This window comes from Nelumbo nucifera, chromosome 1, assembly GCF_055504915.1.
Source record: "Nelumbo nucifera cultivar China Antique chromosome 1, China Antique-T2T, whole genome shotgun sequence".
NCBI classification, from domain to species: domain Eukaryota; kingdom Viridiplantae; phylum Streptophyta; class Magnoliopsida; order Proteales; family Nelumbonaceae; genus Nelumbo; species Nelumbo nucifera.
Window position 1 is genome coordinate 49,357,020 of NC_142649.1, and position 23,782 is coordinate 49,380,801.

The window sequence follows — 23,782 nt, forward strand, 5'->3', positions numbered from 1 at the left end:
AATTGCTAGGCAAAAGATTGTGGCACGCAAGCCCAATCCTCCTTCAGAAACTAAAAAGGATGGCAAAAGAAGGATAAGGCTAAAGGAAAGGATGTTCCTAAGCCCATGGCTCTACAAGAAAGAAGGGAAAAGAAATATTCCTTTGAAAATGAAGATGTACAAGGGATTTTTGATGACCTTGTAGCAACAAATGCTATTAAATTGCCAAATCCAAAGCGACTAGGTGATGTCAACAAGACAAAGAACCCAAGGTATTGTCCTTATCATAGGATGGTCAGTCATCCCATAAAAGATCGTTTTGTCCTTAAGGACATTATCCAATCAATGATAGACAAAGGGGAAATTGAATTAGCTGAACCTCCTACAAAAGAGACTATTGGAACTATTAACAATATATCTCTTGTAGAAGAAAAGGCTCCAACTATCCCTTCTTTATATGAATTAATGGCACAGCCAAGCATGTTATGTTTTGATGACTCCTCTGCTTTGGAGAAGGAAGAAAGTTTGCGACAATTATTAACAGAAAGCCAAAAGGGATAGTTAAACCCTTAAGAATAGAAAAGTCTGCCTCTCTAGGTATCACTTTCAAGAGATGTAAGGTCTTTAAGAAGAATAAGAAAAGAAGGTCCGGAAAGAAGCCTCAGATAATTTTTGAGGATGAATATGAACAACCCCCAAGGTTCCCTGTTACTTTAAAGGAATATATTCCAAAAGAAATACTTGATGAAGGCCTTGATGAAGTGAAGATGGTCTCAATAATGCCATATCATACGACATCTTGTCAAGAAGATGTGCGTGCCTATAGCGCAAAATGAGGTGGATCAAATCACCTTACAATATAGCCGATGCCGTCTTCCTTCTACACAAGAACCTTCTTCAAGTAAGAAGGCAATTGAAAAGGCTAATAACTCTACTACACAAGTAGAGATCGAAGAAAAGGAGGATAGGGAGTTTGTTACAAAAAATAGGACAAATAACTCACATTTAGAAACACTAATTCAAGTTTGTCCTATACGAGAAGCTAGATTGCGTGTCAAGTATGATGTTCTTGCTCACTTGAAGCGAATTCCGACTCAGTTATGTGTTTATGATGCATTGCAGCTTTCTCCGGATTTAAGAGGGGCCTTAGTTCAAGCATCATTAGATCCTGAACGGTTTAACGATGAAGTGAATCCGGTGGAAGCACAACCAAGTTTCCTAAAATGTGTGCCTCATGTATGGCATGCATTTCCTTTGATGATGAAGATTTGCAGCTTAGAACGGAGTATCATAACCGTCTCTTATATGTGTCAGGCATAGTGGGTAATACATGAAGGGATGGGATATCCATCACATGGACGCCCAAGTCTTGCGGAATGGACTGGGCGAATTTCAAAAAAATTTCTCCCATCTTTGCAGGGAATCGAATTCCCTATTTTAGAAAAACATATTTTTCAAGGATCAATCTCGAACCATGAACCAAACCAGATCTGAACCAAAAGGAGTAGGAGGGAGGATGTACCTGATACGGAGAATTAGTATCTCCCAATGGAGGTGTTCACGCCCAAGGAAGGATCCAAAGACTACTCCCACTGAAGATGGCACAGTGCAGGATGGAGCAGAATCAACAATGTTTTTCAAAAGAACTTGACCCTTCGCAAGAATCAACTGGATGGCTTGTGAGTACAGCTCCAATCAATCTTTTGGGAAAAGATTGGTATCAAGATCAGATCTTGATTTCTCCCAAGAACTGGAGATCGAACTGAAGGTAATGGCGGCGGTAGGAAGGAGGCGGCAAGAGAGATTTTGCAGAGGTTGCAGAAATCTCTCTTCTGTGATTTCAGCTCTGAAGACAAGAGTCTTAGGTTGCATGTCTAAAGGCTGCCGCCCCCTCCTCCTTTTATAGATTTAAAGGGATCGGCTCCTAATCCTATTAGGAGCTGCTGATCCAAATTATATTTGGATTAGAAGTCCCTTTAAGTGATAAGGGAGAACCCTTATCTTATCTGCAGATTAGATCAACCATCTCCTAATCTAATTAGGAGGCTTCCGGATCTAAATCTTATTTAGATCTTGGACTCTCTAAGTGGATAGGGTTTAGGCCCAATCCTATCAGCTGATCCATCTCAGAATTCGCCCCTTTTAATTGACTGACCAAATTAGCCCAGTTCGAAATGGGTTTAAGGCCCATTTAAGGTTATGTACTCACTTAGCCTTCCAAACTGTTGCCCAGTTGGGCTTCCTTGTATGGCGTGGGACCCAAACATTGATATACACATCAGCCACATGGGTTCAGCCCAGCCTTTGTTACAAGGCCTGGCCGAATACACTGTTATGGACAGTGCACCCCCTGAAACTCATCTTATGGGCTTTATGGGCCCAACACTTATCCTAAGTGGTCTCTGGGCCAAGCCACCTTGTAACACCCAGGGACTGTGGGCAGATGCAAGATTAGCCCATCAGGTATTATCCTCAATAGTCTTACACTTAACCTCTCAGCCCATAATGATCAAACACTGCCCGACAAGGGAGGACCTCTCCTTCGACTGCAAGGAACAGTGTTGCACTCGCTGCTTACATGGATCCCGGGAATTAAAACCTTTTGCAAATCATTTCGAAACCATAACATATATATATATATATTTATATATTTTGCAAAACAAAATCTCAACAATTGAAATTGGCTGCCGGCAGTCTTGGTTTCCATCAGAGAGAGTGCATCCCCGATCATTACCTTTGTTCGACAAAGGGGCTGATCCTGTCACTATGATAACCCACTCAGATGAATTCTCGGACTGTCCCAACATACCTAGGTTTTGACCCCCGCTAAGGATCTCACTGATTGGTACATCAAAGACAGCCCAATCCGACACCTAGTGTAGTATCATAATCGAGTCTAGGGGTCAGGTGTAACTTTCCAGTTTTTCCCATCTATCTCCAAGGTCCAGGGCAATACTGGAAATCTGGTCCGGTTCAAAGGTTCTATTAATCCTACACTACATGTGCTTCGGGTCTCACCTTGGTAGCTGAGACAAGCCACCCCAACAGTTGGCAGCACACCAGTGTCAGCCTTGGCAGGATAAATCTCCCCAGACTTACCCAATGGCTGTGAACATTCTAAACTAACACAAGTCTCATTAAGTGTCCACTTTAAGGGTATTACACAGAAACACACCATAGGAACATGAATCAAATGTGTACTTTATTCATTTACAATAAATTCATAATGTATATATTTCTGATTGAAGCTAAGGGCATACAACTGTCTAACAATACACCCATTAATCGAATACTCCTCGATTGTGGATTTGTAGTAAATCTTTTGCCCTTGAAGACACTATTGGTTATGGGTATGGTACCTTGCCAACTATCTCCTTCATATCTAACTATTCAAGGATTGAATGAAGAAGGACAAAAGGCAATTAACACTATTGCCTTAAAAGTTGAAACCGGGGAATTGTATTCAGATGCCCTATTTCATGTTATTGATGCAGACACCTCTTACAATGTCCTCCTAGGATGCCCTTGGTTGTATACATATGGAGTAATCCCATTAACACTCCATCAATGTTTTAAATTCAACAAAGATGGAGAAATAAAGAAGGCTATTGCTGACCCAAACCCATTCCAAGGAGAAGAGGTGCATTATACAGATGCCAAATTTTACAAGACTATTGATCTATCGTTGACTTCTCCAAAGAAAGGGGTTACAAGAGGTAAAGTGAATAGGGTGCACAAACCTCCAATGCATAAGGATCCACCAAAGACCCCAAAAATCAATATTGCCAGAATCACATCTGAAGAGCCAAAATTTCCAATTGATTCTAAACCTAAAATTGCTTTTAGGTACACTCCTAAGAGTCAAAGAAGCCAGGGGCATAAAGCCCTGACATCACTACAGGATTCTATGACAACATTAGTGACAAGCTATACATGTCCATTGAGGAGGATTGATCAATCAATCCCACAAACTCAATTAATAGTATCAACTTCCCTTCAAAATAGGAAAGGAAAAAATAAAGAGGGTTGTTGTCCGTAAGTTTAAGCCCTTGTCATTTATGGTTATGAATAGGGACAACGACAACCCTATTTACAGTAATACGGTATCAACGTCAAAGATTTCAATACTCACAGATCGTGAAAAAGCTATATTTAGTCAAGAGGAAATAAAGCCTCGAGTCTCTGTGCTCAAATGACTTGGAGACTTAAAAGATGTTGAGCATGAAAAGAAACGAGTTTCTTCAACAAACTCATATTACCATCCCAAGGGATTGGCAAAAATAGCAGGAAAATTGTAGAAAAGAAGTGACAGCCTAACATTACCATTAAGAAGTTGGAGTAGGGCGGAGAATTCAAAGTAGAAGTCAACTACATCTCCACCAAAGAACCTCAATCTGCAGATCTAGGAGGACAAGGTACGAATCTTATTAAAAATTTTACTACTCAAGTAGAAGTAGAAGATACAAACCTTGACTATGATAGATTTGAACAGATGGAATTTTTAAAGGAAGAGGAAACTCAATCTATTGAAGTTCTTCCTGAAGGTGAAAGTCTTGAAGAAATCAAGGAAGCTCAACCGGTGCCACAAAAGCTTGAAGATGGAGGCCAAGCAACTATAGATGAGCTTTAAGAAATTAACCTTGGAACTATTGAAAACCCCAAAGCCCATTTTTGTTAGTGCTCTACTCACCAAGAAAGAGTTGGGATCATATGAATCTTTACTTAAAGCATACAAGGATGTCTTTGCTTGGAGATATCAAGACATGCTAGGATTAGATCCAAATGTAGCTGTACATAGATTAACTGTTTCTAAGGATGAGCGTCCTGTAAAACAAGCTCAACGCCGCTTTAGACCTAAGCTTATTGTACAAATTGAATATGAGGTTGACAAGTTAATAAGAGTTGGTTTTATCAGAGAATGTGCTTAGATTTTAGAGATCTTAATGATGCATGTTCGAAAGATGAATTTCCACTACCTATTACAAAATTACTAGTGAATGCTACTACAGGGTTTGAAGCATTGTCCTTCATGGACAACTTTTCAGGTTATAACCAAATTAAGATGGCTCCAAAAGATGAAGAGCTAATTGCTTTTCGAACTCCAAAAGGAATATTTTGCTACACAGTTATGCCCTTTGGCTTGAAAAATGCTGGGGCTACTTACCAGCGAGCCATGATAGTCATACTCAATGATATGCTTCACAATATTGTGGAATGTTATGTTGATGATCTAGTGGTCAAGACTAGAAAAAAATAACATCATGCTTTCGATAGACTTCGAAAACATCAACTTAAAATAAACCCCTTGAAATGTGCATTTGGGGTAACTTCAGGAAAATTCCTCGGATTCATTGTGCGACATCGAGGAATTGAAATCGATCTTGCAAAAATTAAGGCAATCATAGAAATACCTCCCCATCGAAATTTACGAGAATTGCGGGGTTTACAAGGAAGGCTAGCATATATAAAGTGGTTCATCTCCAATTTAACTGGGAGATGTCAACCATTTTCAAGGCTAATGAGGAAAAATACACCCTTTGAATGGGATGAAGCATGCCAAAATGCTTTCCGAAGCATTAAAGATTATCTACTAAAACCTCCTGTGTTAGCAGGGGAAGGAAAATACTCTATACTATTTGAACAGAACCTTGGTAGGAGCAGAACTCAATTACTCCCCAATTGAAAAGGTGTGCTTAGCATTGGTGTTTTCTGTTCAAAAATTCAGACATTATTTGCTTACACACCCAATCTCATTAATCTCAAAGGTCTATCCCTTAAAATATTTGCTTTCTCGACTGGTCTTAACAGGAAGACTAGCCAAATGGTCTCTCACCCTTTTAGAATTTGAGATCAAATATACTCCTTCAAAAGCAATCAAAGGGCAAGCAATCAAAGGGCAAGCAATAGCTGACTTTCTAATAGCTCATCCCGTGACTAATGATATGAAGTTATCAAAAGATCTCCCAGACGAGAAGGTTTTGTATGTAGAGGTAGCGAAGCCTTGGCAACTTTACTTTGATGGAGCTTCCTCAAATCAAGGGGCAGGGGTAGGAATTGTACTTGTCACACCTTCAGGGGAGTTGATTCCTTATTCATTCTCCCTAACATCATTATGCTCAAATAATATTGCTGAGTATGAGGCGATTATTGTTGGGTTGGAAATTGCACGAGAGATGAACATTGAACACTTACAAGTGTATGGAGATTCTAATTGGTTGTTAACCAATTAAATGAATTGTATGGGCTTAAGCACTTGAATTTAATCCCTTATTTCAAAAAGGCCAAAGAACTTGTGACTTAATTCACCAATATCTCTATTGGTTATATACCAAGATCGGAGAATGACAAAGCAGACGCATTAGCCAAGTTGGCCGCGTCACTCATTTTTCCAGAAGAAAAAGAACTGCAAATCACTATTGGTGAAAGACGTATCCTTCCATCTATAAATGAAAGAGATAAAGAGGTGGAATTTGTGAACTTCGTCACAATAAAATTAGAAGGAGAAACTACAAACTGGAGGGCACCCATAATCAATTATTTGCAGTATGGGATTATTCCAATAGACTCCAAAAGGAGCGTTAATGTACAATGCCAAGCTGCTCACTTTAGGTATATAAATGGATTTCTATATAGAAAATCCGTAAATGGAATTCTCCTCAAATGCTTGTCTGAAGATGAAATTTTGCAAGCTCTCTATGAAGTACATGCAGAAGATTGCAATGTACATCAAAATGTCCCTAAGATGGTAGGACACTTAGAAGAGTTGGGCTATTACTGGCCCACTATTATGTTGGATGCTATTTTCATCCTAAGGAATTGTGTTACTTGTCGAAGGCAAAGGAATTCATTACAAGAAATTGAAAATGTGAGCATGGTCACAATAGATCAAATTGAGGAAGATATAGATTGGAGACAACCTATCATTGAATATTTACATGGAAGGTTGCCTACTGACCCAAAGAAAAAGGTTTCCTACAAAGGTGCTTATCTAATGAAGAGGCAAAAAATGCTTTATATGAAGTCCATTCTGGCACATGCGGAGCCCATCAAGCTAGGCCAAAATTAGCAGGGCAATTAAAGAGGCTAGGTTATTATTGGCCTACCATGGTTCGAGATGCAATAAAATTTGCATCTTCTTGTAAAGTATGCCAATTACATGGAGATTTCATACATCAACCACCAATGCCTCTTCATCCTACTACTCTATCATGGCCATTTGAAACTTGGGGATTAGATGCGATTGGTCCTTTTAAACCACCATCTTCTAAGTTACATTCATATATTTTGGCTGCCACGGATTACTTTTCCAAGTGGGCATAGGCAATTCCATTAAAAGAAGTTAGGGCAATAGATGTTGCCAACTTCATTCAAAACCATATCATATACAAATATGGAATTCCTTCCAAAATTATACTGGATAATGCCTCGTACTTTAAGTACAAGGCCATGATAAAGTTAGCTGAGAAATATAAATTTCAGCATTCTAAATCTGCAGCTTATAACCCCTCATCAAATGGACAAGCAGAAGCTTTTAACAAAGTTTGCAAAATACTTAAGAAGATGGTGTCGAAGAATAAAAGAGATTGGCATGAACGCCTCCCTGAAGCACTTTGGGCATATTGAACAACAATGCGAACAGCCACTAAACGCACACCTTATAGTTTGGTATTTGGGGAAGAAGCTGTTCTTCCTCTAGAAGTTCAATTGCCCTCTTTAAGGATTGCAACACAACTCATACATCCAGAAGAAAATGTAAAGATAAGGCTTGCTGAACTTGAGACACTTGATGAGAAGAGACTCATAGCTCAACAAAAACTTGAAGTCTACCAAGCCCAAGTTGCAGGCGCCTTTAATAAAAGGGTGAGATATCGGTCATTTGCGGTGGGAGATTTAGTGCTAACCGTCAGAAGGCCTATCATAATCACCAGGAAGACTTTAGGAAAATTTGAACCCAAATGGGAGGGTCCATACATCATCGCTAAAGTTTTCCAAAGAGTTATCCAACTCTGACGGCCAAATTAGATATCCTTGTGTGAATGGAAAATTCCTTAAGCGTTTTTATGCTTAATTAAAACCCACCAATTGCTCTTAAGTGGTTAAACTGATGAGTAAAACCCCGATGCCTCTTATGTGGTTAAATCGATGAGTAAAACCACCATGTCCACATGTGGCTAAATTGCTTGGACAAACCACCATGTTTGCTTCGACAAACCACCATGTCCACACGTGGCTAAATTGCTTGGACAAACCACCATGTCCGCACATGGCTAATCTGCTTAGACAAACCACCAATGGTATCAGTACGTGGTAAAATTGCTAAAATGCCCCACTAATTGCTCTCATTTGGTTAAACTGTTGGAGAGGCACATGAACTACATTGGCTTGATCCCAAACGGGTACGTAGGCAGCCTAATATTTAGGTCCAGCTACATTCTCATTAATACCTTTTTTTTCTCTTTAATTCTTTGTAGGTTCTATATGATGATTTACACTTTGAGATCACTAGAACCTTTAATCTTGATTAATCTTTATAAATATTGGATCTTTAATCATCAATCTTGATAATTGTTTGAACCTTTGATTTTTTTAATCTTTAATCTTGATATGTTCTATATGATTTACTCTTGGGGATCATCAGAACCTATAACTGATTTTAAATCATTTTCTTTAATCTTTATAGGTTCCGTATAATGATCTACACTTGGAGATCATAAGAACCTCTGATCTTGATTTTTAATTTTTGATCAGTTCTATATAATGTTCTATGCATTTAATCATCCATATGCTTAGTCTTTAACCTTTATTTCAATGGAAACCTTTGATTTTAATCGTTTTAATTTTTGATGGGTTCTATGTGATGATCTATCTTGGAGATCATCACAACCTGTATTTGATTTTAATCATTTTAATCTTTGATGGGTTCTATGTGACGGTCTACGCTTGGAGATCATCAGAACCTGTACTTGGTTTTAATCATTTTAATTTTTGATGGGTTCTATGTGATGATCTACGCTCGGAGATCATTAGAACTTGTACTTGATTTTAATCATTTTAACTCTTGATAGGTTCTGTATGATGATCTGCACTTAGAGATCATCAGAACCTGAAATTCAATTAATCTTTGAGAATCATTCATCTTGATCTTTGATGCTAATCGTTGCTGGTTCTATATGATTCTCTACACTTGGAGTTCATCAGAACCACTAATCCCTAATCATCTATACGTTGATTTTTATATGGGTTCTTAAGTCTCAATGAGATCATCAAAACCATTAAAATCTTTTTGATCTTAAAGAATTTCTAATCTGATTTTCCTTTTCTTTATGTGATCTACACCTGGATACCACTAATGTCTTGAGCTAAAATAGTTTTACCCCAATCTCGGGGAGAACGGGAATGTTTGTAAAACAACCTCAAAACATAATGTCAAAGATCAAATTCTCTTTCATCACTGATAAAAAAAATCACAATTCTAAACATTAGATAAATAAAAAAATTCCAGGATTAGGGGAATATCAAAACTGAATCCTTTCAAATAGAATCATACTAAATGATTTAAAGGGTCAACCTTTTGGTGTTGATAGCAGTTAAAAAAAGAGGCAGAATCATATTCAGCCTCTTGTTGTTGATAGCAAAAAGAAAGGAGGGCAGAATCATATTCAACCTTTTTTTCCTGTTAACAACAGTGAAAAAAGGGGCAAAATCATATTCAGCTTTTTTTTTTTTGTTAATATTAGTAAAAAAAAAAAAGATCAAATCCTATTTAATAGCTTTAGGATTTAGTCTTTTTTTTGTTGATAGTAGCAAGGAAAAGGATAAAATCATATTTAATGATTTCAGGATTCAGTCTTTTTCTGGTGGCCTTATTAAAAAAAAGGTTGAAATAAAAAAATAAACAATCCTATTTAATGATTTAAGGATTCAGCTTAAATATTTGAGGATTCAGCAGTAGTAAAAAAATATATATGAGAGAGAGATTATCTACTTTTAATTAAACATTTAATAGAATACCTAAGATTTGGAAAAGACAAATCTGTTAAAGGTGCAACGGCATTTTGAGAAGTATTTGCTCCCTTTCGTTTTGAGCCTCCACTTGAATGGGACTGAGACTCAATAAGGCTGAGTCTCTTTTGTTTTTAGGTGGAGAGAAATTTGGAACACAGATCTATTGAAGGTGCAGCAACTCTTTGAGAAGTAGTAGCTTCCTCTCTTTTTGGAGCCTGTACGTGAAAGAGATTGACTCAATAAGGCTGGGTCTCTTTTTTTCCTCTCTTTTGACTGGAGTAATGAGATAAAGAAGTTAGAAACGTATTAGCTCCTATATTTATCTAAATAGAAGTCCTAATCATAGTAGGACTTTTGTTTACGTAACTAATGGACTTTTGTTTAATAAAGAAAGGGGCCTGCAATCTAGTTTAATGAGCAGCAGGCCCCAAATTAATTGGAGTTATTTGTAATACAATAAGCATTTAATGGACTTGCAGTAGAGCCCATTTAATGGAACAACAAACCCTAAAAGAATAAATCCATTTTGATTAATTTCTTGTGAGGTGTCCCACTTATTTATGAGGGGATGCCACTTGTCCTATTCTAACAAGAGGACTATTTTCCCTCCTTTAACCACTTGAAGTAGGGACACATGTCACCCTAGGGGAGAGAGTTATTTTCCCTCTTCTAACCACTTGAAGTGGGGGGACACATGTCACCCTAGGGGAGAGAGAGTTATTTTCCCTCTTCTAACCACTTGAAGTGGGGGGACACATGTCACCCTGGGGGAGAGAGTTATTTTCCCTCTAACCACATGAAGTGGGGGAACACATGTCACTCTAAGGGAGAGAGAGTTACCTCCTCGAACCACTTTAAGTGGGGGGACACTTGTCACCTTGGGAAGGAAGGGTTTTATTTTCCCTCCTTAGCACTCTAAGAAGAGAGGAGTGGGGAGTTACTTAAACCACCTCCCTCCTCTATATAAACCCCTCTCGTACAAGGAGAAGGGGCTAATGCCTTTTTGTTGGCTATTACTAATTTATTTGCAGGATTTCTAGCATTAAGAAACAAGTGGGAGGAGAAAAGAGAGGAAGATTGGGTGGAGAGCATAAAAGAAAAAGGAAGAATAAGGTAGGGAATCTTGTTTTCTGCCTACACCACTTCAATATGATACTCCTTGTGCTTCTCACATGAGATGGAAGCCTATATTCTGTCAATTCCTCTCACTCCTTTCTTTCTTCCTTTTATTTTTCTTTTCTTCCTTGTTTCATACTGAAATTCATGCAAGGAGACAACCATCTACAGCCTTGTTCATGAAACTTGGTCGATTATGGTTCCTTACAACCTATTAACCTATGTGTGAGGGGGAAACCATCAACAGCCTTGTTCATGAAACTTGGCTGATTATGGTTCCTCACAACATAATAATGCACATAACCACAATTTAAAGGCCATTTGTAGCCTTATTGATGAAACATGCTTTTTGTGATACCTATTTACTTGTTATGCATACAATCTTTGTTTCTTTATTCGTTGGATTTCTCTCAAACATAGAGGAAATATATACCATAGAAAAATGATACTTAGTTTTGTCTCTATTCATTGATATTTCTAAATCAGAATCAAAAGGTTTTCTCTGCCACTAGCAGAGATGTAATTAAGGGAATATCTACGTGATTTCCCGAATGTGGCCTACCCAAATAACAAAAAAAAAAAAAACCAGTTACTAGTCTAATTGGATGAATTATTTTATGTGAGAAATTATGCTAAAAAAGTTTCCATTAACACCATGTTATTCGAAAATCCTGTGTCCTGATGTTACATTTTTCGAATCGGTGCCATACTTCTCTCCTTCTGATATCCCTTCTCCTCTTACAAAGATTCCTCTTCCTCTTCCAGGTGATAATTCCATCCCGGTGGTTCTCATTATGCTTGAGTCTACACCTTCCCCAATGCAGGAGTGTACTGAAAGACCACCAATTCGTCAAGTGTATACTCATCAATAGAGGCCAGCACCTCCACCACCTTCTACTCCCGTGGCTGATCCAGCTCTTTCCACAATTGAATTGCCTTCTGATCTTGACCTTCCTATTGCAGTGCGGAAAAGTAAACGTAGTTGCACACTATATCCAATTAGGGGAATATCAGAACCGAAATTCTTTCAAATAGAACCATATTAGTGATCTAAAGGGTCAGTTTTTTTGCTGTTGACAGAAGTCAAAAAAAAAGAAGAGAGGCAGAATCATATTCAATCTTTTTCCTATTAACAACAGTTAAAGAAAAAAAACAATCATATTCAGCCTTCTCTCTCTCTCTCTCTGTTGTTGACAGCAGTCAAAAAAAAAAAAAAAAAAAGAGAAAAGAGGCAGAATCATATTCAGCCTTTTTCCTATTAACAACAGTAAGAAGTAAAAAGGGGGGCGAAATCATATTCAGCTTTTTTTTTTAACAGTAGCAAAAAAAAGATCAAATCCTATTTAATAGCTTTAGGATTCAATCATTTTTTTCTTGTTGATAGAAGTCAAAGAAAAAGATAAAATCCTGTTTAATGATTTCAGGATTCAGTCTTTTTCTGGTGTCCGTAGTAAAAAAAAACAGGTTGAAATAAAAAAGGCAATCCTATTTATTGATTCAAGTGTTCAGCAGTAATAAAAGAAAACATAAAAGAATGGTTATCTGTTTTTTCTTCTTAATTAAACAAAAATTTAATAGCATACCTAAGATCTGGAAAAGACAAATCTGTTGAAGGTGCAGCAGCTTTTTGAGAAGTAGTTGCTCCCTTTCGTTTTGAGCCTCCATGTGAATAGGACTGAGACTCAATAAGGCTGAATCACTTTTGTCTTTAGGTGGAGAGAAATCTGGAAAAGACAGATTTGTTGAAGGTGCAGCAACTCTTTCAGAAATAATATCTCCCTCTCTTTTTGGAGCCTATATGTGAATGAGATTGACTCAATAAGGCTGAGTCTCTCTTTTTCTTTGCTAAGTCTCTCCTTTTCTTTTCTCTCTTTTGACTGGAGTAATGAGATAAAGAAGTTGGAAACGTGCTAGCTCGTATATTTATCTAAACGGAAGTCTTAATTATAGTAGGACTTTTGTTTACTTAACTAATGGACAGCTGGCCATCTTTTAATTTGTTGAGCCTTTCTTTTAAGCCCATAAAGACAAGTGTGAAGTATAGGACCGCACTTTAAATAATGGCCCATACTTAGTTATTTAAAAGGCTTTTAAGGTCCATTGACATATCATTAAGGCCCATTTACATTAAAAGCTTGTAGGCCCATTAACATATAACTTGGGCCAATTTCAATTTAAAACATGGGACCACACTTTATGTGTGGGCCCATATTCATAAGTTTCTTAAGCCCATTTAATTATATTCTTTAAGCCTTATATAAAAGTTCTTACACTTAAGTTATATGGGCTATTAATAATAAAAGAAAGCCTAACAATATATGGTTAGTCCTTTTTTTACAATTTCCAGCCCATTAGAGGGGCTTTTGTTTTCAACTTCAAGTCTTAATCAAGTCCGATTCACAAAAATCTGGCCCAATCAATTAAAAATGGCTTAAGCACTGCAACCTCAAGCTATTTTTTGAGCTCACAGTTCTCAAGGGGGCACTGTTAAGTCCTTAAGTTTGCTGGACTGGGAGTAGGTTATTAAGATACTCCCAATCACAACTTAAAAAAAAATAATAATAAAGAAGATAAAAGGGCTTTCTTTTAAGCCCAATCAGTCCTATTGGTGGGCTGAAACATTTTAATAAAGAAAGGGGCCTGCAGTCTAGTTTAGTGAACAACAAGCCCCAAGTTATTTGGGCATATTTATAATGCAATAAGCATTTAATGGGCCTGCAGTAGAGTCCATTTAGTGGAACAACAGGCCCTAAAAGAATAAACCCATTTTGATTAATTAATTGTAAGGTGTCCCACTTATTTATGAGGGGATGCCACTTGTCCTATTCCAACAAGAGGACTATTTTCCCTCCTCTAACCACTTTAAGTGGGGGGACACATGTCACCCTAGGGAAAATGATTTATTTTCCCTCCTTTAACCACTTGAAGTGGGTAGACACATGTCACCCTAAGGGAGAGAGAGTTATTTTCCCTCCTTTAACCACTTGAAGTGGGGGGACACATGTCACCCTAAGGGAGAGAGAATTATTTTCCCTCCTCTAACCACTTTATGTGGGGGGACACTTGTCACCTTAGGAAAGAAGAGTTTTCTTTTCCCTCCTTAACCCATTTTAAGTGGGGTGACACTTGGCATTCTAAGAAGAGAGGAGTGGGGAGTTACTTAACCACCTCCCACCTCTATATAAACCCCTCTCCTACAAGGGGAAGGGGATAATGCCTTTTTGTTGGCTATTACTAATTGATTTGTAGGATTTCTAGCATTAAGAAACAAGTGGGAAGAGAAAAGACGAGAAGATTGTTGTCGAGAATATAAAAGAGAAAGGAAGAAGGTAGGGAACATTGTTTTCTTCCTACACCTCTTCAATATGATACTCCTTGTGCTTCTCGAATGAGATGGAAGCCCATATTCTGTCAATTCCTCTCACTCTTTTCTTTCTTCCTTTTGTTTTTTTTTTCCTAACTTGTTTCATATTGAAATACATGTAAGGAGACAACCATCTATAGTCTTGTTCATGAAACTTGGCTGATTATGGTTCCTTACAACCTCTTAACCTATGTGTGAGGGAAAAAAAACCATCTATAGCCTTGTTCATGAAACTTGGCTAATTATGGTTCCTCACAGCATGATAATGCACACAACCACAATTTAAAGGCCAATTGTAGCCTTATTGATGAAACACGTTTTTTTTATGATACCTATCTACTTGTTATGCATACAATGTTTGTTTCTTTATATGTTGGTTTTCTCTCAAACAAAGAGTGAATATATACCAGAATTTCCTTTGAAAATTGTGTAGAAAATTCTTACTTAGTTTAGTCTTTATTCATTGGTACTTCTGAATCAGAATCAAAAGGTTTTTTCTGCCACTAGTAGAGATGTAATTAAGGGAATAACTACGTGATTTCCCGAATGGGGTTTACCCAAATAACAAAAAAACCCAATTATTAGTCTAATTCGATGAATTATGTTATGTGAGAAATATTGCTAAAAATAATTTCCACTAATAGCCTGATATCTCTTTTTCCGTCAGTGTGGTAAGCCAATTCATGTAGAATCCTTGGGTGCCTCACTAGGATGCAGTTCTTAGAATTGTGCGGTATTTGAAGGGGCCCCAGGTCGTGGGTTGCTATACAAGCTAGGAGGTGATCTTGAAGTAGTTGGATACACCGTCGCAAACTGGGCTAGCTCTGTATCAGACAGGAGATCCACTACAGGTTATTGCAACTTTCTGGGAGGAAATCTAGTGACTTGGAAGAGCAAGAAGGAGGTTGTTGTAGCAAGGAACAGTGCAGAAGCAAAATACAGGGCCATGACACATACTACATGTGAGCTAGTATGGTTGAAGAATCTATTGCAGGAAATCGGGTTTTCAATAAGCAAACCAATGAAGCTATACTGTGACAACAATGCTGCAATTCACATCTCATCCAACTCAGTTTTTCATGAGAGAACTAAACACATAGAGATAGATTGCCACTTTGTAAGGGAAAAGGTCATCAATGGTGAGGTAAGCATTGAGCATGTGAGAACAGGTGATCAATGGGCAGATCTGTTCACTAAAGGGTTGAGTTCGGAAAGAGTGAGCTATATATGTAACAAGCTGGGATTATATGATATATACTCTCCAGCTTGAGGGGGAGTGTTAGAGTCGACTAAAGAGGGGTATTTTGGTCTTTTCCCCTAAGTAAAGTGTTAGCTGTATGTCTCCTCATATGCAGGGGCATTTCAGTGGACCTGCCTGCAAACATCCAAGATCTCCATCTTTCTCCAAACCCCATTAACCTTTGAACTTCCACCAAAAAGCCCCATTCGACATGATCATATGCTTTCTCAATGTCAATCTTACAGACTAAGCCTGGTCTCCTGCTTCTTAATCTCGCATTAATGCATTCACTTGCCACTAAAACTCCATCTAAGATCTGCCTCCCTTCCAGAAATGCTATTTGTGACTCCCATACCACCTTATGTAGGACTTTTCTTTTTCTTTTTAATAAGACTCTATCCAATAGCTTATATGGGCTGCTAATTAGACTTATTGGTCTAAAATTCTTCAGATTCACTGCTCCTTATTTGGAAACACAATGCCAAGAAAGAAGAGGCACTGGAACAAAAGAACAGTCCATGGGACTCAAAACTCCAAATGGTTGTGCACTTATGGTTTCTGAGAAGGTTCAGTACAAACTTTTTGATTTTTTTTTCTGACAAAATGTTGGTTTGATCCAATTAGGATTTTTTTTTTTTGTGTTTTTGCAAAAGTTAATGACTAGTTGCAACATTTACTCTCTTTAATCAACCTTTTTGGGTATATTGCTTTTTTTTTCCTTAACAGCATGATCCATAGGAGAAAAACCAAGTAATTTCAGTATCAAGGGAGGATGTTATTTGTCATGTAGAATAGGAATTTGACATTTGACTGAGTTCTGATTTGAGTTTGAGAGTTCAAAACTAGTTTCTACTGTACATAGAGATTCAAAGTCTATTTTCCATACTTCAATTTTTCTCTTTCTATTTTAGGTGTTAGAAGCTGTTAAGTTTTATGTTGGTGAATGGTGTGAGCATAGTTTTCAAGGTGACACCTTGATGAATTATTTATTTTGTGGGTTTATATATGAGTTTCCTTTTATTACTTTCTTATTTTTAGGGTTCAATCAATACATGTGTTGGTGTTAGACATTGTTAAGTTTTATGTTGGTGAATGGTGTGAGCATAGTTGTCAAGGTGACACCCTGATGAATTATTTATTTTGTTGGTTTATATGAGTCTCTTTTTATTACTTTCTTATTTTTAGGGTTCAATGAACACACATGTTGGTGTTTTTTGTCTTGATGAATTATTTATTTTGTAGGTTTATATATGAGTTTCTTTTTCTTAACATGTTTGTATTTTCTGTCTTGAACCCTTGACAACTTCGATGCTGATCGAAAAAAACCTTTATGACTTCAAGACCTGAACCCATAAGCAATAAAGATCTTAAGGTTTTTTTTTTTCCAATCAACACATTCTTTTTCTTCTCTTAGGACAAAAACAGGGGCCCAGCCTTTATATTTTCTGAAATTTGTCTTCCTTATTCCTTTTCTTCTCATGAATATGTTGATTTTCTATGTTTTAGTTTTAAGCTTATACTTTTTTAAGAAGGTTATTGGTAATTAGTAGTGATAGATGTTGCTTGTAATTTGTTGCCATGGACCCTGGGGAATTACCCTAAGATTCAAAGTTTTTATTAAGAAAAAAGGGAGACAACTTCACCTAGGCAATGCCTAGGTGCCCTCTATTGCCTAACCTTTCCTTGAAAACTACAAGCATGTATATCCAATATTAAGATACCAAAAAAAGGTATCTCCAATATTTGTGTTTTATAGTTCAACATCTATAAAAAACCAAAAACAAATACATCTGTCAAAAAATATTCAATTACATAGATGAATGAGCTTTCAGCATGCTTACTTAGTTGAATTATACACCCTAATCGTTGCAGCATGTGGAAGTTCCTGTTCCAACACCAAAGAGAGATGAAGTTTTGCTGAAGCTGGAGGCAACAAGTCTAAATCCGGTGGATTGGAAAATTCAGAAGGGCATGCTACGACCATTTCTACCACGCAAATTCCCTTACATACCAGGTACATCCTAAGGATTTTAATGTAGCTCCTAATTTAAGGTTTTCAACTTGGGTTGTGATCAACGCTTTTCTTTCTTTTTCTTTTTATTTATATTTTTTTTGGGGAGGGTGGTAGGGAGTTAATTTTCAAGTGGAAATCCACCCAAAAGAAAACCATAATCTTAGGTGGGACCAACCCATTTCAAATAGCCTTCACCAGAAAAACCTGCATTACAGTGGGGTTAGAAGAAAGGGCCTCAAAGAAATGGGCATAAGAAAAGGAACCCAAGGGGATTAGACTCCATATGTGTGTATTAGGTTTTGAATGGTCTAGAAATTCACTTCACAGGAAATGGCTTGCCTACCACTAGGTTCAAAAATATCAGCTAGCCTACCTACCTCACTAAACTTTCCTCCAAGTTTCACTGATCCAGATTGGGAATATGATTGGCTATCTATCACTTAAGGTCTTCCGCAACCTGAATGTAACCTTCTTTTCCTAATATATGTATATAACTTAAATTAATTAAAAAAAGTAGATAAAACATTTGGTTGAAAATGTTGGTTGAAAACTTAATGGCTCAAGCTAACACTTATTGTTGGAACAAGCATATTTATTTTAAATTGCTCCCCTCTTTTCTCAAGGATATGATGGACATGCTTATTCATTTCTTACTTATTTTTTTTCCAAATTCTAAAACTAGAGGTATCTGACACTTTCCTAATACTTGATGAAACAGCTACTGATGTAGCAGGAGAGGTGGTAGAGGTTGGGTCTGGAGTCAAGGATTTCAAAGTTGGTGACAAAGTCATTGCTGTGCTTAGCCATTTTGTGAGTACTCAACCTCTTATTTTTTGGGGCATAACGCCCCTATTATTTTCTTGTTCTTGTACTTCATTCTATAGGAATTACTGACTTATCGAGAAGAATCATGTGTTGTACATAGATATTTAGAATGATAAACTGCATATGAAAAGAAAACAATTTAGGTTTGGAGCCTTAATTTGGATAGATCAAGATCTGTAGTTGGTCCAATTATGTTGTAGTAGCAATGGTAGTGCTGCTCTGCTGCACCTTTCGACTAGGGAAAGACAACAGTGGTATAGATTGGATCCTAGAAGACCTAACCAACTGGTGTACTTAGCCAGGAAATAACTGTTAGACAGTTATGCCCTTAGCCCCAATCAGATTGATGTACTTATTGACATTTATTGTAAATGAATAAAGTGCATAATTGATTCATGTTATTGTGGTGTTTTTCTGCGTAATACCCTTAAACTGGAAACTTATGAGACTCGTGTTAGTTTAGAATCTTCACAGCCGTTTGATAGATCTGGGGAGATTTATCTTGCCAAGGCTAACACTGGTGTGCTACCAAGAAGGTTGGGTTCGCTTGTCTTAGCTGCCAAGGTAAGAACCAAGGCACATGTAATGTGGGTTATCTTGAAACTCTGAATTGGACTAAATTCCAATATTGTCTTGGACTTTAGAGATAGATGGACAAAACTGGAATGCTACACCTGACCCCTAAACTCAATTATGGTACTGCACTAGGTGTCGGATTGGATTGTCTTTGATATGCCAATCAGTGAGATTCTTAACCAGGGTCAAAACCTAGGTATGTTGGGGTAGTCCAAGAATTCACCTGAGTGGGTTCCTGATCATTTACTTTGTCCGACAAAGGGGTTGATTCTGTCACTATGATCACCCACTCAAATGAATTCTCGGACTGTCCCAACATACCCAAGATTTGACCCCCTCTAAGGATCTTACTAATTGGCATGTCAAAGACAGCCCAATCCGACACGTAGTGCAGTATCATAATCGAGTCTAGGGGTTAGGTGTAACATTCCAGGTTTGCCCATCTATCTCCAAGGTCCAAGGCAATACTAGAATTCTGGTCCGGTTCAGGGTTTCAAGAAAACCCACACTGCATGTACCTCAGGTCTCACCCTAGCAGCTGAGACAAGCCACCTCAACCAACTTGGCGGCACATCAGTGTCAGCCTTGGCAGGATAAATCTCCCCAGATCTATCCAACAACTGTGAAGATTCTAAACTAACACGAGTCACATAAGTGTCCAATTTAAGGGTATTATACAGAAACACACCATAATAACATGAATCAAATATGTACTTTATTCATCTACATTAAATGTCATAATGTACATCATTCTGATTGGAGCTAAGGGCATACACTGTCTAACAAACAGAAGATAGCATTTTGTTGATCAAATATGCAACAATTAATATAGCATCAAGCCAAATTTATCAGGAACATTCATATGCAAAAGAAGACTACATGCAACTTCAAGCAGATTACAGCTCTTTCTTTCTGCAACACCATTCTATTGTAGTGTTCTAGGGTATGAGCTACACTGGAGAGAACCACAAGATGAATGGACTCTTGTATATCACCTTTAAAAGATTCTTTTTCATTGTTAAATTGAAATATTTATATTTCCACATGAAATTGAGTGAAAACCATACAATGAAACTCATGGATAATTTTGGGTACTTCCTCTCTGGAACAAAGAGGATAGATCCATGTTTGATGTGAATAATTATTAATAAAGCTAATAAAGTAGCAGTAACCACTTTCAGCCACAATAGAAGTAGGGCCCATAAGTCCAAATGAATAATATGAAAGGAAACAGAAGATCTTTTATTGCTTTGAGGAAAAGTAGTTATATTATGTTTACTTAATTGACACATTTGCAGGACAAAGATGACATTTGAATAGACTTAAACTCATGAAACAGGACTCTCAAAGATTCAAAGGATAAATGACCAAGACAATGATGCCATAAAATAGACTTACAACTCACTAATTGACTCATAAAACTGATAAACTTGATGTCATTGAACCATCTCCACTCTACAAATTTGTAAAGATCATCAACCATGCGTCCTCTACCAATCATTGTCCCTGAAGTCGAATCCAAGACACAATAGTGTGAATAAAAAAGGTTATAGAACAGTTTAAAGAATGACTAATACTATTGACTGAAAGAAGATTAGTGGGAAATTTACTTTTAGAAAAGATTGATGGGCAATTTTGGAACATTAAAAACGAAAGAAATATCAACACCCATTTGGAAGAGATAGGGTTCCTTGACTAGTAATGGTGGAAAAATAGCCATCTACTAGTCTCATTCTATCCCTAGTTCCCTAGCAAATAATAAATAATAAGAAGAAAACAAATTGGGCATACTAGTCATGTGATTTGAGGCCCTAGAGTCAATAATCCAAGGGGACTCAAAAGGAATAGATGACACATGTAGGATAGTTGCCTGGTTACCTGATGTAGACATGTTCCAAAAATGATGTAGATGGTGGGGTAAGTGAAGTCCTCTCGAATTCGAGCAACATCCTACCACTGCTCAAAGTAATCCCTCATGGTATTCAGAAAATCATCCTTAGGTACAGAACATTTTGGATGGTCACGGGGAGTAGTAGTGGTAGGCTAAGACCCTTGGGAAATGGGAAGCAACACTAACTGAATTATACTTCTTATTCTCAGGTTTCTTGGTGAACTTTGGTCTACCAACAAAATCCAAACAAGTCTCTCTAGTATGCCTGTCTCTCTGACAATAAGTGCACCATAATTTATCTTTGTCAACACCTCCATCAGGCTTCTTACTACCATCATTGCCACCATTGGCAACTAAAACAATCTGCTTCCCCTGAATAGGAGACATATCCAACTTATGGATTTCCTCTCACCGAATGAGTGCATAAACCTTCTGTATGATGAGCAGATATTTACACCCCAAAATCTGCATAGTGCATACATATAGGTCCATAGGTAGGATTACGACCACCCAAGAAAGCATAAACTCTCCTTTGATAACATTGTACAGTAGGCCTTGGCATCTTACTTTTTTATGCTATGGGTTTATAATGGTCCATCTCCTTCCACATAGATGTAAGAGCCCCAAATGATAGGCTGAAAGACTCTTTTCTCCTTGTTTATAAGCTGAAGATTAATCTTGTAATTGATACACTCTAGTATGTTGCCTCTGCTCCGAATAAGTGGCCTTAGCCAGATCCATACCTCTTCTGTAGTGTCTGCCCACATGAAATTCTTTCTCAAACTAGGTTGGATTGTTGAAAGAAGCCATGAAACAATCATATAATTTTCTTGAACCCACTCATGAGCTGAATCCTTTTCCTTTGGCTCCACAATATCACCATCTCAGTAACCCAATTTTCCTCTTCCCCCTATAAATAAATAGTTTCACACCTTTGGACCACTCCAAGTGACCGAGTCCATCTAGAGGGGTAATAGCCACAGGAAAGTTGTTTGTCTCCATGCTGTTACCAGTTGTAGCCGACTCTTCAGCTTATACTAAATGAAAGAAGACACTGATAGTAATTCAGCCCACCAACTAAATAAACTACCAGCAGCCTACACAGACTTTAATTAACATCCATATTCACTGCAATGTCAAGCAGCAATAGAAAACAGCAACTGCAGACACTGGGTATTAGAACTCACCTATCAGAAACAAAATAGTGGACTTCTTTATGGCCACTAACAGAAAAAGTCCTAGTACCTAAGAGACTCAACAAGCCAATGGACAGGGCTGGAATCACCCTTTATCTGTAAAACGGTACAATAACCAATCACCATAACTTGTGGAAGTTCAGATGTACCTAAGGCTAATCTGAATCTGATTGCATTGGCACAACTTTCAGTCCTAGAGGTATACACCCCAGCACCCAGAGCATCACTCAATCCAAATTTATTGGAAGAAGAATGAGTTCTACATTCCCATAAGCACTGCAGAGTCACCAGAACAAATGTTTCTTGGTCCTATGACCAAGAAATAACAGAGAAAAGAGAAAAAAAATAGGAGTTTATATCAGTCTGAGACCTTCAGGACTTCCTCCTGTGGCCCTTGTTTGATCTAGCAGCCCACTTGGGAAAACAACAAAAATGGATTGATTGTATCACCAAGGAAAGTTCTTTGATACCATGAAATCAGTGCCTAGGAAGGGTGAGGTAAGAGAGAGAGAGAGAGAGAGTAAATGAAGAAAATCAGTGGGTCTGAAGGTGCCCCCACAATTATTTTATTAGGGTGACATAAAACAATATAGAATGACCAAATTGATCCTGCACATTAGCCGAGGCATAACATACCTTACAACAGCCTCCTTTTTTGTTCTCTTTTACTCATTAAGAATTTTGTTGTTTCTCTTTTCCCAAATAGACCACAAAGTGGATGACTGCCCTTGCACATCTCCAAGACTTTAAGTCAACAAAAGGTGACCATCCACACCCACAGAGAGAAGAAATGAAACCCAAACACCAGAAGCAAAAGTGCAGGGGATTAATAGATGATGTGTAGTTTCCCCACTTGTTTCACAAAGAGAACAGATATGCAGTGAAAGGCAACAATTTTAGTTTCCTCCCACAAGAATTGGTTTCAAATTAAATACTTCCCAACAAAAAATAGTAATTATTATTACAAATTTTATACATGGTGTGCTAAACTATTTAGGATAAGGAAGTCAACTGATAGCTGTCTTTCAGTTTACTGATGACTCTTTGATATTTGCAATTGCTCAACAATCAGATATGTTGTTTCTTAGGTGCTGTTGATACGCTTTTAAGCAGTTTCAGGTTTGAAAGTGACCATCCAAAAAATGAGCCAATCCCAGTGAGAGGTGTCCCCAACATTGCAGAATTAGCTTCAACTTAGGGTGCAAATGCAACTCATTACCATCCAAGTTTTTGGGACTTCCATTGGAAGCTTCATATCCAGGGAGTTATGGACTCTGGTGACAGAAATATTTCAAAGATGGCTGGGTGGGAAAAGGGTATTAATCCAAGGACAGGAAGGTGCCTCTTATTCAAAGTGCAGTCTCAAACTTTTCAGTCCTGGAATCAGTGATTCCTGAATTAGAAAATATAAGGTGGGACTTCTTATGGGGTGGGATAAATAATGAGATGAAAATTCACATGGTGGCTTGCATATGTCTACCAAAAGAAAAAGGTGGTTTTGAAGGGATGGGAGATCCATTAGATGGATGGCCGGACCCTACAGGAAGGTTGGGCGAAATTTCAAAAATTTCTTTAC

General features: G+C 37.6%; 1 protein-coding gene across 3 annotated transcripts in view; it reads left to right on the forward strand.

Annotated features, from left to right (window-relative positions):
* The window catches only part of LOC104587507 (chloroplast envelope quinone oxidoreductase homolog), a 40,501-nt gene that overhangs the window by 9,874 nt on the left and 6,845 nt on the right, over window positions 1-23,782 (forward strand). Inside the window, exons 2-5 of one of the 3 annotated variants that reach the window (XM_088896675.1) lie at window positions 15,132-15,608; window positions 16,156-16,270; window positions 17,577-17,718; window positions 18,437-18,528. In XM_088896675.1, the coding sequence (XP_088752801.1) occupies window positions 15,601-15,608; window positions 16,156-16,270; window positions 17,577-17,718; window positions 18,437-18,528 (357 nt within the window). In that variant the 5' untranslated portion in view covers window positions 15,132-15,600. The remainder of the gene's footprint in view (window positions 1-15,131; window positions 15,609-16,155; window positions 16,271-17,576; window positions 17,719-18,436; window positions 18,529-23,782) is intronic. The other 2 variants (XM_088896676.1, XM_010245141.3) reach the window with 2 other exon arrangements.